General features: G+C 39.2%; 1 protein-coding gene across 1 annotated transcript; it reads left to right on the top strand.

Annotated features, from left to right (window-relative positions):
* The first annotated feature begins 1004 nt into the window (after positions 1–1004).
* On the top strand, positions 1005–21401 carry LOC121973306 (ISWI chromatin-remodeling complex ATPase CHR11-like). The gene is made up of 7 exons (XM_042524818.1): positions 1005–1114; positions 19958–20011; positions 20114–20187; positions 20516–20736; positions 20813–20900; positions 20973–21066; positions 21164–21401. Exons 4-7 carry the CDS (start codon positions 20516–20518, stop codon positions 21370–21372), a joined length of 612 nt encoding a protein of 203 aa, XP_042380752.1. The 5' UTR covers positions 1005–1114; positions 19958–20011; positions 20114–20187; the 3' UTR covers positions 21373–21401.
* Positions 21402–21934: the final 533 nt, after the last annotated feature.

Raw genomic sequence — 21934 nt, forward strand, 5'->3', positions numbered from 1 at the left:
TCCATCAAGACCACACCTTCGTCAAGCGGCAGATCCCGTTGCTGAGGCGATCAACCATGACAGATTGACCCCTCTCTCCGCCTCCTTTGCCCCCGACGAAGGTATGTTGCTACCGCTGTTTTTCTTGGTGCCTAAAATCGAAGTCTCGTTAGGGGAATTCGGAACCTTCGGCAGCCTCTCTTCCCTCCGGCGAACGTTCACTGCGCTTAGGGTAGAGCAAGCGCATCAACTCTCTTCTTCATCTGCATCGCCAAGCTACCCTTTGCTCAGCCAATTCCCTTGCTATTGGGTTCACCTGCAAGTAATCCTCGCGCGTTGATCTCTTCTCGCTATCAGAAGGTCCTTTCTTAGGTTCTTCTCCACCGATTATCTTCTCTTGTCGTTCTTTGTTTACTCGGTAATGTTGAACTTGAGCTCTTGGGGATCTTAGTTAATGGTTGCCTGTGGGTGGGAAAGTTGCTCTTTTTTTGTCTTCTTGTTGTAGTGTTTTAGGGCTTTGTTTCTGAGGTGATGGTTCTTGGTGTTAGGGATTCTTGGTGATCTATTTTCTCCCTTGTGATCGGCAGTTTTGATGGATATACATTGTTTCTTTAATTCTTTCAGGTGTCAGTTAAACTTCGAATTATAGAGCAAGTTTTCCTTTTAATTCTGTCTATTGTTGGTTCAGGATAGATTCTAAAAATGAGCCGTGTCTTTCAAGAGAAGAATGTAAGTGATCAATATAATTGTTCGGATAGATGGGTGAAATTATTTCATATGCTATATGATTTTAGATGAGAATGATGGTGGATTTAAGGTCAGTAACCCTCTTCTTTTGGTCAGAGAATCTCCTGAAATTTGATTTCTAGGGTTTCTTTATATTGCAAAATGTTACTTCTGTTTACAGACTGCGATTGAATTGTGATGCCTTATCTGAGAAAGGTCAAGGTGAGCGTCATAAAGAGAATGTGTAAATGTTAACCACAGAGTAAACACCTTGATTCTCCCAACCACATGTGATCTGCTTGTCAAGTATGCACTGAGGATGGCAATCACTTCCTACTCTAGGAAGAATATGAAACATAGAAAAGGGGGAAAACTTTGTCCCAAAAAACAAAGGTAGCAGTGATCAAAGGTATGCTCTACTGAAGCCCACATCAACTCGACTTTTTGATTTCTATGGTTTCTTTAGATTACAAAATGTTTCTTCTGTTTACTGAGTACTACAAACCATAATTTATCATATTATAGTTGATTCTCTAGCAAAGTGTTGGGTTTTTCGGGCCGCGAAAACCCCGAAAGCCCCAAAGCCAACGTATCCGTGCAAAGAAATATTTCGAAAACTACGAATACGAGTTTCTACCGAGATCTACTCCTAAATCTACATGAAAAAGGGTTATACCTTTAAAGCGAAGCCCTTCGCGTTCCCGCTCATCCAAACGGTGCCGAATCTCAAGAGTATCAAAATAGATACTCCTTTAGAAGTATCCACACGAACTAATTAGGTGGAGAAAAACCTAAACGAAGGTGTGCTAGCACCTTGATAGGTCACGGCAAGAGAGGAGAAGAGGGAGAGGGAGAGCTTGAGAGGAAGAAGATGGAGTTACCAAATGGCTTGAATGAAAATGAATCCCATTCGATCCCATAAGTGGTCGGCCACATTTCCAAGATGTAACCCCCATTCTCATTAAATGTAGCCAATAAAGAGAATGACATTGTAACTCCCATGAGGTGGCACACTTTGATGATGTGGAGCATCATCATTGGTCCACATCTTGCCATCTCACTAATGATGTGGCAATTAGTCAAGTCAAACTTGACTCTTCCTCTTCCTCTCAAGTCAAGTCAAACTTGACCAAATCTCTTCCATGGTTGATCTAATCTAACCATTTGATTCAAGCCAACTTAATATAATGAATCTAATTCATTAAATTAAGTTGATTTAATGAGTCATAATCTAAATTAGACTCATTGAATACATGAATCAACTTGAGTCCAACTCAATTAGCCCAATTTGGATTACTCTTAATCCAATTTGATTCATCAAATGAATCTAATCCTCTTGGTTCATCATATGAACCTAATCTCGATCTAATTGTCCTTAGTGTGTGACCCTATAGGTTCTTGTAACGTTGGCAATCCCCCTAAACCCATTTAGGAGCATAAGTAATGAGCTGTATCTAGCAACACATCATTACTACCCAAGTTACAAGAATGTTGAGATATAACATCACCTTGTGACTACTAATTGTGACTCCTCACAATATATGACAAGTGTTCTTCTATCCTAGACATCTAGATTGATCAATGTGAGGCATAGACCGTGTCATCCTCTGACCAATCTAAATCTTGAACTCCAAGAAGACTAACTCAATCAAATGAGCTCAATATCTCATATTGACTCATTTGGGCATGGCCATGCACTTCGTGGTCTCACTCTATCAAGAATATCGATGTCACTCCCGTCATATAGGAGGGATAGATCCCATCTACATCACTCACATCCCTCTGCATAATTCGTTACATACCCAGTAATCGCCTTTATAATCCACCCAGTTACGTGTGACATTTGATGAAACCAAAGTACATAACTCCTTATGTAGGGATCCATGGTGACTTCAGGTCTAAGGACTAGTAGTCATACTAATAGCCACATGAGAAAGTATATAACACTCATATAACGATCCATGATACTTTCTCATGGCGGATCATTCAGTATACATTCTCCAATGCATACCTATGTGTCAACTTGATATCTCTATATCCATGACTTGTGAGATCAAGTCATCGAGTTGACCTACATGCTAGTCTTATTGTATTAACATTGTCCCTGAATGTTAATACTCGACTAGGAATGATTAAGAGTAGTGTTCCCTATATCATACCACTATCGATTCAACCAATCGATTGATATAGGTAAGAACCTTCTACTCAAGGACGTTATTATACTTAGTTTATTTGGCACCATTACAAGCAAGTATAATAACCAAAACCAAATGCCTTTATTTATATAGAATATGATACAACAAGTCTAAAATACAATCATCAAATGATTGACTCTAGGGCTCTAGCTAACAATCTCCCACTAGCACTAGTGTCAATCAGTGTAGGCTCTAAGCCCCAATGACCTAGTGTGACCATCATGCTTCCTCTGTGCCAAAGCCTTGGTCAAGGGATCTGCGATGTTAGCCTCTGTAGGTACTCTGCAAATCTTCACATCTCCTCTCTCGATGATCTCTCGAATGAGATGGAAGCGCCGTAGTATGTGTTTGGTCCGCTGGTGTGAGCGAGGTTCCTTTGCCTGTGCTATAGCTCCATTGTTGTCACAATAGAGCTCAATGGGGTCAGCAATGCTAGGAACCACCCCAAGTTCAGTGATGAACTTGTAAATCCAAACTGCCTCTGATGCAGCAATGTACTCGGCTTCTGTTGTAGAATCAGCTACTGTGTCCTGCTTCGAACTCTTCCAACTGACAGCACCACCATTAATGCAAAATACGAACCCCGACTGCGATCTATAGTCATCCTGGTCGATCTGGAAGCTAGCATCACTATAACCCTTTACAGCTAGCTCATCATCACCTCCATATATCAAGAAATATTCTTTAGTCCTTCTTAAGTACTTAAGAATATTCTTGACCGCTATCCAGTGACTTTCACCTGGATCTGACTAGTATCTGCTCGTCATGCTCAAAGCATACGAGACATCAGGTCTAGTACATAGCATGGCGTACATGATTGATCCTATGGCTGAGGCATAAGGGATCTGATCCATGCGGTCTCTCTCCTCTCTAGAAGAGGGATCTTGAGTCTTCGAAAGACTCACGCCATGTGACATCGACAGAAATCCCTTCTTGGAGTTCTGCATGGCAAACCGTAGGAGTACCTTGTCAATGTATGTACTCTGACTTAGGCCAAGTAATCTCTTAGATCTATCTCTATAGATCTGAATCCCTAGAATGTGGGATGCCTCACCTAAGTCCTTCATTGAGAAGTAACTCCCTAGCCAGGTCTTGACAGACTGAAGCATAGGGATGTCCTTCCCAATGAGTAGTATGTCATCCACATACAATATGAGGAAGACAACTATATCCCCTACAACCTTCTTGTAGACACAAGGCTCATCTTCGTTCTTGATGAAACCAAACTATTTGATTACATCATCGAATCGAAGATTCCAGCTCCGAGAAGCTTGCTTTAGTCCATAAATGGACCTATGCAGCTTGCATACTCTGCTAGTATGCTGTGGATCTACAAAACCCTCAGGTTGTGTCATGTACACATCCTTGAGTAGGTTTCCATTCAGAAACGCGGTTTTGACATCCATCTGCCATATCTCATAGTCATGGTAGGCTGCAATAGCAATCAAGATCCGAATAGACTTAAACATCGCTACTGGAGAAAAGGTTTCATCATAGTCAATACCATGAATCTGCTTGAAACCTTTAGCTACCAAGCGACCCTTATAGATAAGTCCATCCATGTCAGTCTTTATCTTAAAAACCCACTTACACCCAATGGGTTTTACCCCTTCAGGTGGATCAACCAAAGTTCATACTTGGTTGGTGTACATGGATTCCATCTCGGATCTCATGGCTTCTAGCCATTTCTCAGAATTTGGTCTCATCACAGCTTCTTGATAGGTGGTAGGCTCATCCTCTATGAGCACAACGTCATCATGGTCAGACAAGAGAAATGAGTATCTCTCAGGCTGACGACGTACCCTATCAGACTTGCGAAGAGGTATGTCTACTTGAACTGGTTGTTGTTCCTCAACTCTTTGTGGAACAACATCATCCACAACATTTTGTGGTTCCAGTTCAACTTCCATCGAGGCTTCTTCAAGATCGAACGTGCTCCCACTAGTCTTTCTAGAAACAAAGTCCCTTTCTAGAAAGACCTCAGTCTTTGCCACAACTACCTTGTGCTGACTGGGAATGTAGAAGTAATATCCCTTAGTTTCCTTGGGATATCCAATGAAATAACACTTGTCGGATTTGGGTACTAATTTGTTTGAGACTTGACATCGAACGTAAGCCTTACAACCCCAAATCCTCATGAAAGACACCTGGGCATCTCTCCCAGTCCATATCCTATATGGTGTCTTTATCACGACCTTGGATGGAACTCGATTGAGTATAAAAGCTGTCGTGTCTAGAGCATAACCCCTAAGGTATGTCGGAAGATCTGTGTGACTCATCATAGATTGTACCATATCTAATAAGGTATGATTCCTCCTTTCGGATACACCATTCCACTGTGGTGTTCCAGGAGGAGTGAGTTAGGATAGAATCCCACACTCAGCTAGGTAGTCACGAAACTCATGGCTAAGGTATTCTCCACCTCGATCTGATCGAAGTATCTTAATACTCTTGCCAAGCTGGTTCTGTACTTCATTCTTGAATTCTTTGAACTTTTCAAAGGATTCAGACTTATGTGTCATCAAGTACACATAACCATATCTACTGAAGTCATCAGTAAATGTGATGAAGTACCTATAACCACCTCTAGCAGCGACATTGAAAGGGCCACATACATCACTATGTATAAGTCCTAACAAATCAGTCGCTCTCTCGCTGTGCCCACTAAAGGGAGTCTTGGTCATACTCGCATATCTCATATGATTCAAAATCAAATGAGTACAGCAAACCATCCTTATAGAGCTGGGATAAGCATGATGGATCGAAAGCGCTAGAGGGGGGGTGAATAGCGCTCGTGGCTATTTCATTTTTCGAAATCGTAAAAGCTTGTTCAGAAATAACATAGCGGAAAGTAAATAAAGTGGACACGAAGGATTTACTTCGTTCGGAGCCTGTGATGACTCCTACTCGAAGGCCCGCGATCCTTGATCGCTTCCGGTGGGCAACAACTATAATTCGTAAAAGTTATTACAAGCTAAGTACAATTTAAGCAGAAAAGAATATTGTACCGATAATAAAAAGACTAAAACTGAAGCTCCGGGTTGTCGTTGCAGCACTTCTGAGTCGAGACGTTAGCAGCTTGTCGCACGGAGAATGCTTAGAAGATTATGTTCTTTAAAGCTGCACCTCAACCCTCCTTTTATATGAGGTTCCGGGCGCCTGGGACCTTTCTGGGCGCCTGGAGTGTGACGTGGCTAGCCAACTAGGTTGCTCCACGTCGCGAAGTCGCGCAGGGGATAAAAGTTGGTCCCGGGCGCCCGGACTTGTTCCGGGCGCCCGGATCCATCCCGGGCGCCCGGACCTCCTTTTTCCATGAGCCGCTTCTCCTGCAAAACAAGGTTAGTCCGAGCAATTGTATACCCTGCAAGACAATGTTAGAATCTGATAATTCATAAGTGAAAAAGATCTGATAGTCTTCGGACTGTCCGAGTCTGACTTCGGATTTCCAACCGGAAACCCTAGGTCGACCCGACACCTACTGTTCCCTCTACGGGGAACGCGTCCTCACCTACTCCACTCAGGAGATTTACCAGATGTCAGTCCGATCCTCCAGACCGACTGGACTTTTCGCCTAGGGTTACCCCCCTAGGACCTAGGGTTACCACCCCCTAGGGTTTTTCTCCACCTAGGGTTACCGCCCCCTAGGACCTAAGGTTACCGCCCCTTAGGGTTTTCCTCCACCTAGGGTTACCGCCCCCTAGGACCTAAGGTTACCACCCCTTAGGGTTTTTCACCTGCCTAACCGCAGCTAGGACTTTCCTGAAACACTCATTCAAACACGTTAGATCACAAACTAATTTAACTTTGAATCCTTTGCCATTATCAAAACTAAGGTTCGATCGTCGGATGCTTCCCGCACCAACAATCTCCCCCTTTTTGATAATGGCAACCGAAATTCAATGTTAAGTAAAAAATATACAGTTATGTATAAGCACAAGAAACAAGATAAGTGTGATAGCAAGGTAAGCATAAACATAGCTCCCCCTTAATATAAGTTATTCTCTTTAAATTTTTTACTAATAGCCATAGCTCCCCCTTAATACAAGCTCCCTTTAAAATATTTTCTTTGAATTTCTCTACTCTCCCCCTTTGCCATATATCAAAAATGAGCTAGTTTTGAAAAACTTAACTTTTCAAGACAGAATTTAGCAGAAAACATTTTAACTTAGGCAAGGAGCAAGTGAAAGGCAACACCTTAGAATTGATTTTGCTTGAAGAGATATAGCAAAAAGGAGCTCTTTGTATTTTGAGGAGTTTCCAAAAATTTTCACAGAAAAATTTTCAAAACATAATTTTCAACTTCAGAAATTTTCCGAAAAAATATTCAGGTTTTTTTTTTTAAAGAAAATTTCCAAGGAAAATTTTCAACTTAAAGAAGTTAATTGCAGCTTAACAAAATTTTTCAAATTTTAAAGAATTTTCTAACTTAAGAAGAAATTTTTAACTTAACAAATTTTCGAAAAAGTTTCAGCTTAAATAATTTTCTAACAAGATTCCAAAAAAAATTTCAAAATAGAGGACACTTGAAAGTTTTAAATTTGGAGAAGTTTTTGAAAAGTTGTTTAAGGCATGTTTTTGAAATAAATTTCAAGAATACTTAAGGCAAAGGAGAAGCGATAACCTTAATATTTAATAGCTTGCCATTTTGTTTTAGTAAGGTATCAGAGCCCTAAAGACCAAGCATGAGTCAAGATTTATTTTGATCAGGTATCAGATCCCTTAAGTACAGACATGCTTAAACTTATTATTTCCTTCACCAACTGTCTAACCGTTTAGCTACTTGCTGATTGCCTAGAGGGCAACAGTGTTCACTTGGTTAGTCAAGTCAAGTCAATTGATCCAGTTAGATTTGACTAAGGCTGGAAGACTTGATTTGATTACTGTTAATCACGTATTTAACGCCCAGACTCATATTGATGCACAGAAATAAGAATTCTTGAGTCCAGGCTGTACCCTATACATCTCACACCATTCTATGTTTTACAAACACAATTAAGGTAGACCTAGGTGTTTGTGAGATGCTCTGGCTGAGTCCTGGGGGAACATGATTTCTAGGGTAAAAGCCTAGGCTAAGTCCAAATTTAGAAAGTCTAGTAAAGTAGGGATTTTGAAAAATCAAAAGTTTGCCTAGAAGTTATAAAAATGTAAAAAAACATTAAAAGGACTGAATTGAAAGTATCTATTCTACCCAGCACATTCCTATTTGTCTTCTAAGTGTACTGAACTCAAGTTCAGGTAAGGGTTTTGTAAAGATGTCAGCTAGGTTTGATTTGGACTCAACATAGTTGAGTACAATATCACCCTTAGCTACATGATCCCTTACAAAGTGGTGTTTCACTTCTATATGTTTAGTCCTTGAGTGATGAATTGGGTTTTTTGTTAGATTTATTGTACTTATATTATCAATTGAGATTTTTGTTTTTTGATATTCAAGTTGATAGTCTTTAAGGGTATGCATCATCCATAGTAATTGAGATGTGCATTCACCTAGTGCTATATATTCAGCTTTAGTGGTAGATAAGGCAACACAGTGTTGCTTTCTACTTGACCAACTTACTAGGCAGTGCCCTAAAAATTGACAACTGTGACTTGTGCTTTTTCTATCTAGCTTGCACCCGGCATAGTCAGAGTCAGAGTAGCCGGTTAGATCAAGGGTGCAGGATCTAGGGTACCAAAGTCCTACGTTTAGGGTTCCCTTAACATACCTAAGGATTCTTTTTACTAGTGTTAAGTGAGACTCTTTTGCACAAGATTGATATCTTGCACACATACCTACTGCGAAGATGATGTCTGGTCGACTTGCAGCTAGGTACAGTAGACTTCCTATCATACTTCGATAGTATTTCAAGTCTACTGGTTTTCCTTCTAAGTCTGAGTCAATTTTAACATTAGTAGTCATTGGTGTATTAATGATTTTTGAATTTTCCATTTCAAATTTACTAATTAATTCCTTAGTATATTTGGTTTGATAAATATAAATTCCATCTTTGGTTTGCTTAATTAGTAAACCTAAAAAGAAATTGAGTTCACCTACTAGACTCATTTCAAATTCATTCTCCATTAGTTTGGTAAATTCTTTTAGAAACTTTGAGTTGGTTGATCCAAAAATAATATCGTCGACGTAAATTTGGGCTATAAAGATGTCGTTTTCAAAGGTTTTTACAAAGAGGGTTGGGTCTATTTGACCTTGGTTGAACCCTTTTGATATTAGATAGTTGGATAGTCATTCATACCAAGCCCTAGGTGCTTGTTTTAGTCCGTACAGGGCTTTTTTTAATCTGAAGACATAATTTGGATGTTCTATGTCCTCAAATCCTGGGGGTTGGCCTATGTATACTTCTTCTTTTATAAATCCGTTTAAGAATGCGGATTTTACATCCATTTGAAATAGCTTGAATCTTTTGTGTGCTGCATAGGCCAACAACATCCTGATGGATTCAAGTCTTGCTACAGGAGCATGGGTCTCGTCATAGTCTAGCCCTTCTATTTGATTGAACCCTTTGGCTACTAATCTGGCTTTATTTCTTACTATTTCACCTTGATCATTTAATTTGTTTCTAAAAACCCATTTAGTGTCAATTATGGTTTTGTTAATGGGTTTAGGCACTAATTCCCATACCTGATTTCTTTCAAATTGGGCCAATTCTTCTTGCATTGCTATAGTCCAATCTGGGTTTGGTAGGGCTTCTTCTATGGTTTTGGGTTCAATTTTTGAAATTAGGGCTATTTGACTCTGGTTTCTATAGGATGACCTAGTTCTTACTCCTACAGTTGGATCACCCAAGATTTGGTCAGATGGGTGATTTGTGCTTGTTCTGGTTGGTCATATGTCATTTGAATTAGTGATTTGTTCTTCAGATTCAATAGGTTCAGATTGAATTTCGTCATCTTCTCTGTTTATTGGATTAGCATTTTCTATATCTTCATTTTCATCTATAGTGTCTTCATCAAATTTTATATTTGTTGTTTCTTCTACTTTTAGGGTATCCTTGTTATATACTCTATATGCTCTACTAGTGGTTGAGTATCCTAAAAATATTCCTGGGGTTGTTTTTGATGTAAATTTTCCTAGGTAGTCTTTAGTGTTTAAAATAAAAACTTTACACCCAAATACTTTTAAATAGTTTAAGTTAGGAATTTTATTATAATAAATTTCATAGCGGGTTTTATTTTGAAATTTGTTAATTAAGATCCTATTTTGAATGTAGCATGCTGTACTAACTGCTTCAGCCCAGAATTGATTAGATAGATTATATTCGTTTAACATGGTTCTAACAGCTTCTTGTAAGGTTCTGTTTTTACGTTCTACTAAACCATTTTGTTGGGGGGTCCTAGGGCAGGAGTATTCATGTTTGTACCCATTTATCTCACAAAATTCAGTGAAGTTGTGATTCTCAAATTCTCCTCCATGATCACTCCTTATCCTTTTAATTTTAGTATCTTTTTCATTTTCTGTTAATTTGTAAAAATTACTAAATTTTTCAAAGGTTTCATCTTTTGTTTTTAGAAATTTTACCCAGGTGAACCTGGAGTAGTCATCAATTATAACTAAGCAATACTGGTTCTTGCTTAGTGACTTGGCTCCATGTGAATCAAATAGATCTAGGTGAAGGAGCTCAAGTAGATAGGTAGTTCTAACCGTATTGGTTGACTTGTGGGTGGACTTGGTTTGTTTTCCTTGTTGACATGCATTACAGATTGAGTTTTCAATAACTTTTAATTTGGGCAACCCTCTAACTAGTCCATTTTGACTCATTTTTGAAATGAGTCTTGTGTGAGTGTGACCGAGTCTTCTGTGCCATAACTCAGTTTCCTCTTGTTGTGTTAGAAAACACTTTATTGAGGATGATGGTAGATAAATGGTGTAGACATTATCTTTCCTAGTGCCCTTAAGTATGATTTTTGGATTATCGACATGTTTGACTATACATTCAGACTTGGTAAAATTGACTGAATAACCAGTATCGCATAGTTGACTTATACTTAATAAATTAAAATTAAAATTTTCAACTAACAGTACTTTTCAAATAATAAAATCAGAATTAAGTTCAATATTACCTTTTCCGATTACTTTCAGTTTTCCATCGTTGTCGAATGCAACTGATCCTAGGTTCTTTATTTTTAGCTTAGTGAACTTCAACCTATCTCCAGTCATATGTCTGGAGCATCCACTGTCCAACATCCATTGATCCAATTCCTACACATAAAGTAGTTGATGGATCAAAAGACAGTTTGATTGAAGTAAGTCCCTAATTTAGCATCTTACCTAATCTGAGTTAATTCTATGGGGGTTTGTTTGGTGATTTGATGTTTAATTGAGAAATATTTAAATTAATTCAATTTTGAAAATGTTTAAGTTAATTTAATTTGAAGATGTTTAATTTAATTTTATTTTAAAAATGTTTAAGTTAATTTATTAAAAAATGTTTAAGTTGATTTGATTAAAAAAAATGTTTAAGTTAATTTAATTTTGAAAATATTTAACTTAACTTAAGTAACATTTAAAATTTAGTTTGCTTAGTCATCTCACCCGATCTATGTTTTCAATCAGGGGATCCTATTATTCTGTGAGATGAATTAGTTCAATTTTTAGGGCTTGGTTTAACTTTATGTTAGATTCGGGTTTAGCTTTGGGTTAAACAAGTAAGCATTCTTTGGATAAACTTCTAGGCTATGGTGAGTCACAAGGAGCTCATTAAAGTAACGAAGCCTTTGAGGTTTTCCAAATAGTCCTACCCATTGAACTTAATACTAAACCTTGGTCTAATTAGTTTGGATCCATTTAAGGGTAGCTTCGGTTAGTTCCACTTGGCCAAATGCACCAGGTCGAAGCCATATCTTCCTAGACATGCGATACCCAAGCTTCCCTAACGTACTATCATCCAAAAACTTCACCAGTACTGTGGGTCAAATTAAACCTCACACTTTTAATCTATCCTTACTTACCCTGTCGGGTAATTTACTCTTGTTTACCCATTTCGGGTAGATAGGTTTCGAAGTTGGCAGCTATTCTGGACCCTCCTTCTATTTTGTATTAATTTTGAATAATTGATTTTGAATTTTGAATTTTGAGTTTTAATAATTTTGAATTTTAATAATTTCAAATTTTTGAATTTTAAATTTTAGTAATTAATTTCGAATTTTGAATTTTAAATTAATTTCGAATTTCGAATTTTGAGTTTTAGTAATTAATTTCGAATTTTGAATTTTGAGTTTTAAATTAATTTCAAATTTTGAATTTTGAGTTTTAGATTAATTTTGAATTTTTATTGTTTTAGCTCCCCCTGGATCATAGCCTCGATAAAGTCTATTGAGGTAATGTATTTGATCCTTAGGGACCCAATAATGTCCAAGTCCTACTTGATTGATCAGGTTGGACTTGGCAACCCAAGCTTGGACCGATTTACTATTTGGTTTGTTTATTAAGGATAGGTGAGATTTATATTTCTTTTTATATCCTAGTCCAGTTCAATTGTAGATTGCTCTTTGTGTTCCAAGAATCAAGTCAAGATTCTTGGATCCCAAGGAAAATCGTTCTAGGGTTGTTTTCAAATCCTTTACCTGATTTTTCAGATTGGAATTCTCTTCCTCAAGTTTTTGAACTTGAGTTGAGGTTCCAGTCTGAACTTGATCAGTTAAGGATTCGTTGTTAGGCGTTTCTTTAAGGAGTGTTACCTCCTTTAGAAGCGATTTGATTCGAATCTTGGACTTAGCTACTTTATGCATTAAATAATTAATTAAGCTATATAAACGATTTTTACTTACAGAGGGGTTCAGTCCTTCGGAAACGGATGCGGATCTGTGGCTTCTCTCGGACTCGGCTTCCGATTCGTCCTCACTTCCGGATCCGTTGGTGTAGTCCCGGGCTGTCAAGGCGAGAAAGTTCGTCTGCTCTAGTTCTTCGTCATCGGATTCCTCGGAAAAAGACTCGTCCCATGTTGCCTTCAATGCCTTCTTTATTTTGGGTTTCTTTGGATCCTTCTGGTTCGGGCAATTTGCCTTGATGTGACCCTTCTGATTGCACCCGTAGCAGGTCACTTCGAATTTAACCTTCGAGCTTGGTTGGGCTTCTTTAGACTGGATGGCCTTTCTGAGATCCTTTTTGTTGAAGCCCTTCTTTTTGCAGAGCTTCTTTACTAAGTTGACTATCTCGGTTGTAAGTTCATCGTCGTCTTCCGAATCTGGTTCTTCTTCTGACTCAGGTTCGGTTCTCCGCTTGATTTTTGACTCACGCGATCTCCCTGTTCCTGCAACCAAAGCCAACCCTTTCTCGGTCAGGCGTGTATTAGTCTGTTCGTGAAGTTTGAGTTCTGCAAAAAGTTCATCTAGTTTAATGGTAGATAAGTCCTTGGAGACCTTGTAGGCATCTACCATGGATGCCCACAAGGTGTTCCTTGGAAAGGCGTTTAGAGAATACCTTATGATGTCCCGGTTGTCTACCTTCTGTCCAATTGCATGAAGACCATTGAGCAGATCCTGAATCCAGGCATGGAGTTGGGCAGCTGTTTCACCTTCCTGCAATTTGATGTTAAATAATTTATTAAAAATTATGTCTCTTTTACTTACTTTGGTGTCGGATGTCCCTTCGTGAAGTTCAATTAGCTTCTCCCACAACTCTTTGGCACTATTGAAGGGGCCGACGCGGTTGAGTTCTTCTTTTGATAGGTCACACTGGAGGGTGTAGGTTGCCTTGGCATTAGCTTCCACCTTCTCGATCAAAGATGCATCCTAGTCCTCGTACGGTAGTGGTTTGCCGGCGCTATCAGATGGTAGTTGGAATCCAGTTTTGACAATCATCCAGACTTCAAAGTGAGTCTGGAGATATGCCTCCATACGACCCTTCCAGTACCCGAAGTCGTCTCCGGTGAATAGCGGAGGGCGGGCTGTACTGTAGCCTTCTTGAAGGACCATTTAAGATTAACCTAAAACGACAAACAACCAACAAAATGTCCCAGGACTTGGTCCTGGCTTAGTAGTGCGGAAGGAAAAAAAATGGATCACGAACTCGGGTGGTGTTGCACCAATTCCGAGAAACACCCATTCGAGGGAAAAAGAATTAGAATATAGCTATGAGGCTAAATTCTAATCGACTCTGAAAATATAAAAAATACCACGAAAAAATATTTTGAATGGTGGTTGCACCGATTCAAAATGACCCCGCTCTGATACCAATTGATGGATCGAAAGCGCTAGAGGGGGGGTGAATAGCGCTCGTGGCTATTTCATTTTTCGAAATCGTAAAAGCTTGTTCAGAAATAACGCAGCGGAAAGTAAATAAAGTGGACACGAAGGATTTACTTCGTTCGGAGCCTGTGATGACTCCTACTCGAAGGCCCGCGATCCTTGATCGCTTCCGGTGGGCAACAACTATAATTCGTAAAAGCTATTAAAAGCTAAGTACAATTTAAGCAGAAAAGAATATTGTACCGACAATAAAAAGACTAAAACTAAAGCTCCGGGTTGTCGTTGCAGCACTTCTGAGTCGAGACGTTAGCAGCTTGTCGCACGGAGAATGCTTAGAAGATTGTGTTCTTTAAAGCTGCACCTCAACCCTCCTTTTATATGAGGTTTCAGGCGCCTGGGACCTTTTTGGGCGCCTGGAGTATGACGTGGCCAGCCAACCAGGTTGCTCCACGTCGTGAAGTCGCGCAGGGGATAAAAGTTGGTCCCGGGCGCCCGGACCTCCTTTTTCCAGGAGCCGCTTCTCCTGCAAAACAAGGTTAGTCCGAGCAATTGCATACCCTGCAAGACAATGTTAGAATCTGATAATTCATAAGTGAAAAAGAGTTGACAGTCTTCGGACTGTCCGAGTCTGACTTTGGATTTCCAACCGGAAACCCTAGGTCGACCCGACGCCTACTGTTCCCTCTACGGGGAACGCGTCCTCACCTACTCCACTCAGGAGATTTACCTGATGCCAGTCCGGTCCTCCAGACTGACTGGACTTTTTGCCTAGGGTTACCCCCCCCCCCCCCAGGACCTAGGATTACCGCCCCCTAGGGTTTTTCTCCACCTAGGGTTACCGCCCCCTAGGACCTAAGGTTACCGCCCCTTAGGGTTTTCCTCCACCTAGGGTTACCGCCCCCTAGGACCTAAGGTTACCACCCCTTAGGGTTTTTTACCTGTCTAACCGCAGCTAGGACTTTCCTGAAACACTCATTCAAATACGTTAGATCACACACTAATTTAACTTTGAATCCTTTGTCATTATCAAAACTAAGGTTCGATCGTCGGATGCTTTCCGCACCAACAAAGCACTTGTCATTTATATGACCTAAGCGACAGTGCCAGAGGTAGGTTTGGTTCATGTCATTTGACTTGAACCTCTTGGTATTTATGTTATAGATAGGGCTCTCAAGGTCTAGAATATAGAGTCTGTTTATCAGAGGTGCACTACAATAGAACATTTCGTTTAAATAGACGGAACAACATTTATTCTTTATTGTAAACGAGAAACCTTTCTTGTCCAAACAAGAAACTGATATAATGTTCTTAGTTAACGCATACACATAACAACAATCGACTAACTCTAGTACAAGCCCAGAGGGCAGAGATAGAAAGTAAGTCCCTACAGCAACAGCAGCAACCCGTGCTCCATTGCCTACTCGTAGGTCCACCTCGCCCATTGTCAATGCCCTGCTATTTCTTAGCGCCTGCACATCAGTACAAATGTGAGTAGCACATCCAGTATCTAATACCCATGATGTAGAAATAGATAGATTGACTTCTATAACATATATACCTGAAGTGGAAGTCTCACTTCGCTTCTTCTTAAGATCCTCCAAGTATACCTTGCAGTTCCTCTTCCAGTGCCCGGTCTGACCGCAGTGGAAGCCGGTAGCATCCTTGGCGACCCCTCATTTAGGCTTCAGTGCCTTGCCTTTACCCTTGGCTTGGAACTTTTCCTTCCCTTTGGGCTTGCCCTTGCCCTTATGTTTCTAAACCATCAGAATAGTGTTGGGCTTAGCCTTCTTAAGGTTCAGCTCAGCAGTTCTCAACATGCTATGCAGCTCAGGCAGTGGCTTGTCAATCTCATTCATGTTGTAGTTTAGAACGAACTGACTATAGCTATCCGGCAAGGATTGCAAGATCAGGTCAGTGGCCAGCTCTTGGCCAAGTGGGAACCCCAACCTTTGTAGGTTCTCTATGTACCCAATCATTTTGAGTACATATGGCCCTACAGGAGCCCCGTCTGACATCTTGCACTGAAACAGTGCCCTTGAGATCTCAAATCTCTCATGCCTCGCTTGTCCTTGATACAGTTGACGAAGATGTTCAACCATATCATAAGTGCCCATTAACTCGTGTTGCTTCTGAAGCTCAGAGTTCATGGTCGCGAGCATTAGACAAGACACATCTAATGCGTCATCTTGATACTTCTTGAAAGCATCTCGGTTAGCTCGCGGGGCAGTGGCAGGAGGAACCTCCGGAATGGGCTGCTCCAGAACGTACAGTTTACGTTCTTGGGTGAGAACTATTCTCAGGTTCCTATACCAGTCCAGGAAGTTTGCTCCGTTGAGCTTGTCCTTCTCGAGGACAGATCGCAGGGAGAAGGTGTTCGTATTCGACGTCATGGTAATCTACAACAGAAATAAGTATCATATTCTTAATCATTTAATTAGGCCTTTAACTAAATGATGCTCCCACTGAATTCTATAATTCATGTGGGACAAGATCCACATCATACTAACCCTTGAGTTACTTTGGCTAATAAGCCCAAGACTTAGTATGATCGATAGGTAACGATTACCAATTACATCTCTATGCAACTCTTGTTTATAGGATCAAAATCCGCATTTATATTAAAACTCGAGTTAGCTTTGGCTAATACGCCCAAGAGTTAATATAAACGTGATTTTGACCTATCTACCAACCATTGGATAATGCCTATAGTTAAACTCGATCCAATTGAGTTCACTAGTTACTCAATCTAATTGAGTTGTACTCACCCATGCGTTGATAGGCGAGACCAAAATTGTCCCTCCGCACCCTACCAAGATAGTATGTGTTGCTCTGCTTTGGCAGATTCAACAACAACATGCGATCAAGGTAGTGGTAGGTATCACGGCATGGTAGGCATTATGAGTTGACGCGATTTAGATCTAATCTAAACGATGATGCGTATCATATACTCGATAGATCTAATCTAATCGAAGGGTGCATCATGTGCACGACTTAGATCTAATCTAATCGTTAGGCACTAATTAATTACTTAATTAACCAGCATGCATCACATACACACAAAAGCAATTAATTAAATAATTTTGTGATTATGTCATGGCTCTACTACGATCTTCTCAAGCCAATGAGAAGATCGGATGGTCAACCTAAGGTCAACAGCTTCTCAAGCTCCTTCCTTTAACCACCTCGTGTTGCTTGCGTCCTCCTCGTAACTCCGTCTCGAGTGGACCTTCCACCGCCTCAAAATTTACATTACATTTTGAAACTCGAGTTACATTCGAGTCTAAATCTAATTTACAACAAGAATAAAAGAGAAAGGCACGATGCGCAGGTCGCGAAAAATAAAATAAAATACAACATGCACATCACATCACGGCACGCAGGCCGTATTATGAATTACAACACGAATTATCCAATCGAATTGGGTCTTTGGGCCATGACTATCACAAAAATAATATAAAATTTTAAATTATATATTTCTATAATTTTTCTGTAATTTTTCTATAATTTTTACAATTTTTACGAGTACAATTTCCCGGCGGTTCCGTTTAGCGGTTTTCGGGCGCAATCGCGGAACGAATCCCCTTGCGGGGCCAGGGGCAGCACCCCTACCCGCGATCTAACCATCGCGAGGGTTCCATTGCAATCTAACAGCGCCTTAGCCCGCTGTCCCAAAAAGTTTTGGGGCAAAACTTGGCCGTTTTGGAAAATTCTTCTCGGTAGTCGAAGCCTACAAGTATCGAAACACTTGTGGTTCGCTTCTACGAGAAAATTACCCATAAAAACTATAAAAATCATAAATTTACAGAATATTACAGAAGTGAAAAGTTTTCATAAAACACAAAATAAACTCGTATTCATCTTCGCACTTGGCTCTGATACCACTGTTGGATTTTTCGGGCAGCGAAAACCGCGTTTTCGCGTCGCGGAAACACCGAAAGCCCCAAAGACAACGGATCCGTGCAAAGAAATATTTCGAAAACTACGAATACGAGTTTCTACCGAGATCTACTCCTAGATCTACATGAAAAAGGGTTATACCTTTGAAGCGAAGCCCTTCGCGTTCCCGCTCGTCCAAACGGTGCCGGATCTCAAGAGTATGAAAATAGATACTCCTCTAGAAGTATCCACACGAACTAATTAGGTGGAGAAAAACCTAAACGAAGGTGTGCTAGCACCTTGATAGGTCACGGCAAGAGAGGAGAAGAGGGAGAGGGAGAGCTTGAGAGGAAGAAGATGGAGTTACCAAATGGCTTGAATGAAAATGAATCCCATTCAATCCCATAAGTGGTCGGCCACATTTCCAAGATGTAACCCCCATTCTCATTAAATGTAGCCAATAAAGAGAATGGCATTGTAACTCCCATGAGGTGGCACACTTTGATGATGTGGAGCATCATCATTGGTCCACATCTTGCCATCTCACCAATGAGGTGGCATAAAGTCAAGTCAAACTTGACTCTTCATCTTTCTCTCAAGTCAAGTCAAACTTGACTTAATCTCTCTCATGGTTGATCTAATCCAACCATTTAATTCAAGACAATTTAATTTAATGAATCTAATTCATTTAATTAAATTGATTCAATGAGTCATAATCTAAATTAGACTCATTGAACACATGAATCAACTTGAGTCCAACTCAATTAGCCTAATTAGGATTACTCTTAATCCAATTTGATTCATCACATGAATCTAATCCTCTTGGTTCATCATATGAACCTAATCTCCATCTAATTATCCTTAGTGTGTGACCCTATAGGTTCTTGTAACGTTGGCAATGCCCCTAAACCCATTTAGGAACATAAGTAATGAGCGGTATCTAGCAACACATCATTACTACCCAAGTTACAAGAATGTTGAGATCCAACATCACCTTGTGACTACTAATTGTGACTCCTCACAATATATGACAAGTGTTCGTCTATCCTAGACATCTAGATTGATCAATGTGAGGTATAGACCATGTCATCCTCTGACCAATCTAAATTTTGAACTCCAAGTAGACTCACTCAATCAAATGAGCTCAATATCTCATATTGACTCATTTGGGCATGGTCATGCACTTCGTGGTCTCACTCTATCAAGAATATCGATGTCACTCCCGTCATATAGGAGGGATAGATTCCATCTACATCACTCACATCCCTCTGCATAATTCGTTACATACCCAGTAATCGCCTTTATAGTCCACCCAGTTACGGGTGACGTTTGACTAAACCAAAGTACATAACTCCTTATGTAGGGATCCATGGTGACTTCAGGTCTAAGGACTAGTAGTCATACTAATAGCCACATGAGAAAGTATATGACACTCATATAACGATCCATGATACTTTCTCATGGCAGGTCATTCAGTATACATTCTCCAATGCATACCCATGTGTCAACTTGATATCTCTATATCCATGACTTGTGAGATCAAGTCATCGAGTTGACTTACATGCTAGTCTTATTGTATTAACATTGTCCCTGAATGTTAATACTCGACTAGGAATGATTAAGAGTAGTGTTCCCTATATCATCCCACTATCGATTCAACCAATCGATTGATATAGGTAAGAACCTTCTACTCAAGGACGTTATTATACTTTGTTTATTTGGCACCAATACAAGCAAGTATAATAACCAAAACCAAATGCCTTTATTTATATAGAATATGATACAACAAGTCCAAAATACAATCATCAAATGATTGGCTCTAGGGCTCTAGCTAACACAAAGTTTCACATTTTGAACTCGTTTATTTTGATTTGAAATGTCTAAAACTTTTACTTATGTTTGATGGTAAAATTTGGTGTTTGGTTCTTTATGCAACTTTTTATTGTTTGCTATGATAACTTTTACTGAGTATTGCAATCATCCATATCTATTCCAAGGTGCAGAACCTGGGCCACCTTATACAACTGGAGAAAATCTTATTACAAATGCAGGTAACTCCAAATTCTTTTGAGGTATTTTTACCTCAATTGAAGTATGATAATTTTACTATAGTGATAATTCCTTGTTTTCTGAACATATAGTTGTTTTTGCAGGAAAAATGGTCCTGTTAGATAAGCTGTTGCCTTAACTGAAGGAACGAGATTCCAGAGTTCTAATATTTTCACAGGTCTATATCAATTGGGTCTTCAGTTTATCATTTGGAATTACATGCAAAGCCTGCTATTTTCACTTTTAATCTATTTGAAACTTGTGATATTTAATCTTTGTTGTTTACATATCTTGTTTGTCATAATCAAACTGTTTTTGTTCCAACTTGTTTCACATATAGCTGCCCAGTATTTGCTTCTAATGCTTGTTATTTACATATCTTGTTTCTCATAATCAGATTTTTCCCTCTAAATTGTTTCATACATATCTGCCCAGTCTTACTTGCAATAGAAGGTAACATATTAGTGTTTTATTGATTTAACACAACTGTTTGTGTTGTAATTTAGATGACTAGACTTCTGGACATACTGGAAGATTACTTGCTATATCGTGGTTACCAATATTGCCGAATTGATGGGAATACTGGGGGAGAAGAACGGGATGCTTCCATTGAAACAATTAATCAACCTGGAAGCCAAAAGTTCATTTTCTTACTTTCTACAAGAGCTGGTGGATTGGGAATTAATCTTGCTACAGCAGATGTTGTCATTCTCTATGATAGTGACTGGTATTCCTCTTCCATTATGTGAATCCTGTTGCTACATTTATGCTCATCACTAAATTGTTATGGATACCTCTACTAGGAATCCACAAGTTGATTTGCAAGCACAGGATCGTGCTCATAGAATTGGGCAAAAGAAAGAAGTTCAAGTGTTCCGTTTCTGTACTGAGGTATCATAATATTTTAGTTTAGTTTAACAGTTTAACGATGTTTTTGAATCATTTGACATATCTAAAATGCAGTTTGCAATTGAGGAGAAAGTGATAGAGAGAGCATACAAGAAGCTTGCACTTGATGCCTTGGTTATTCAACAAGGACGATTAGCAGAACATAAAAGTAATGATTTTTTCAAAGCGCTTACTAATGTGGTTCAAGCAATTTATCCATTATCTATCAGTTTTTTTGTTTCTAATCAATAACTTCCTCGATGTAGCTGTTAATAAAGATGAACTTCTACAAATGGTTAGATTTGGTGCTGAAATGGTTTTTAGCTCCAAGGACAGTACAATAACTGATGAGGATATCGATCGTATCATAGCTAAAGGAGAAGAAGCGACTGCTGAACTTGACGTGAAAATGAAAAAGTTTACAGAGGATGCAATAAAGTTTAAGATGGATGACAGTATGCTGATTCCTTTCTGATAGCAATTCCTAGATATTTCCTTGGATGACTTATGTAGTTTCTGTTTTTTGTTACAGCTGTTGACTTGTTACGCGGTCAGAATTCTATTATTTTGGTATGAGTTTGAAATCATTAGCTGAGTTGATTATATGTAAAATTCGAATCTAGACATGGTAAAAGAAATTTAATAGTTTCGTAAATATAAAAATAATGATTTTTAAATAAATTTTTTTATATTTTTTTTCTTTAAAACGACAACGCTTTTAAAGCGTTGCAAAAAGTGTTGTCTTTGTAAAAAAATAACAACACTTTTAAAACGTTGTAATAGTGTTGTCTTTGCAAAACATGACTACGCTTTTAAAGCGTTGTAAAAGCGTTGTCTTCACTACAAACAACAACGCTTTAAAAGCGTTGTCGTTGAGCAGACTTTTAACAACAGTGCCTTTAACAACGCTTTTTCTGGCATAAAGACAACGCTTTAAAAGCGTTGTCTATTAGCCTTTTTCTTGTAGTGTAGGGACAATCTAGGAGCCCACTCATGGACCTTGTGTCCAGTACATGTCTTTCTAAAGTAAAATACTT

The sequence above is a fragment of the Zingiber officinale genome, chromosome 4A (genome assembly GCF_018446385.1).
Source record: "Zingiber officinale cultivar Zhangliang chromosome 4A, Zo_v1.1, whole genome shotgun sequence".
NCBI classification, from domain to species: domain Eukaryota; kingdom Viridiplantae; phylum Streptophyta; class Magnoliopsida; order Zingiberales; family Zingiberaceae; genus Zingiber; species Zingiber officinale.

Bases quoted from the DNA above. Each gene is read 5' to 3' on its own strand.
- LOC121973306 (XM_042524818.1), top strand. From the start codon at position 20,516: ATGACTAGACTTCTGGACATACTGGAAGATTACTTGCTATATCGTGGT. The intron at 20,737-20,812 runs GTATTCCTCTTC...TACCTCTACTAG, and splicing joins ATTCTCTATGATAGTGACTG to GAATCCACAAGTTGATTTGC. The intron at 21,067-21,163 runs GTAATGATTTTT...TCCTCGATGTAG, and splicing joins ACGATTAGCAGAACATAAAA to CTGTTAATAAAGATGAACTT.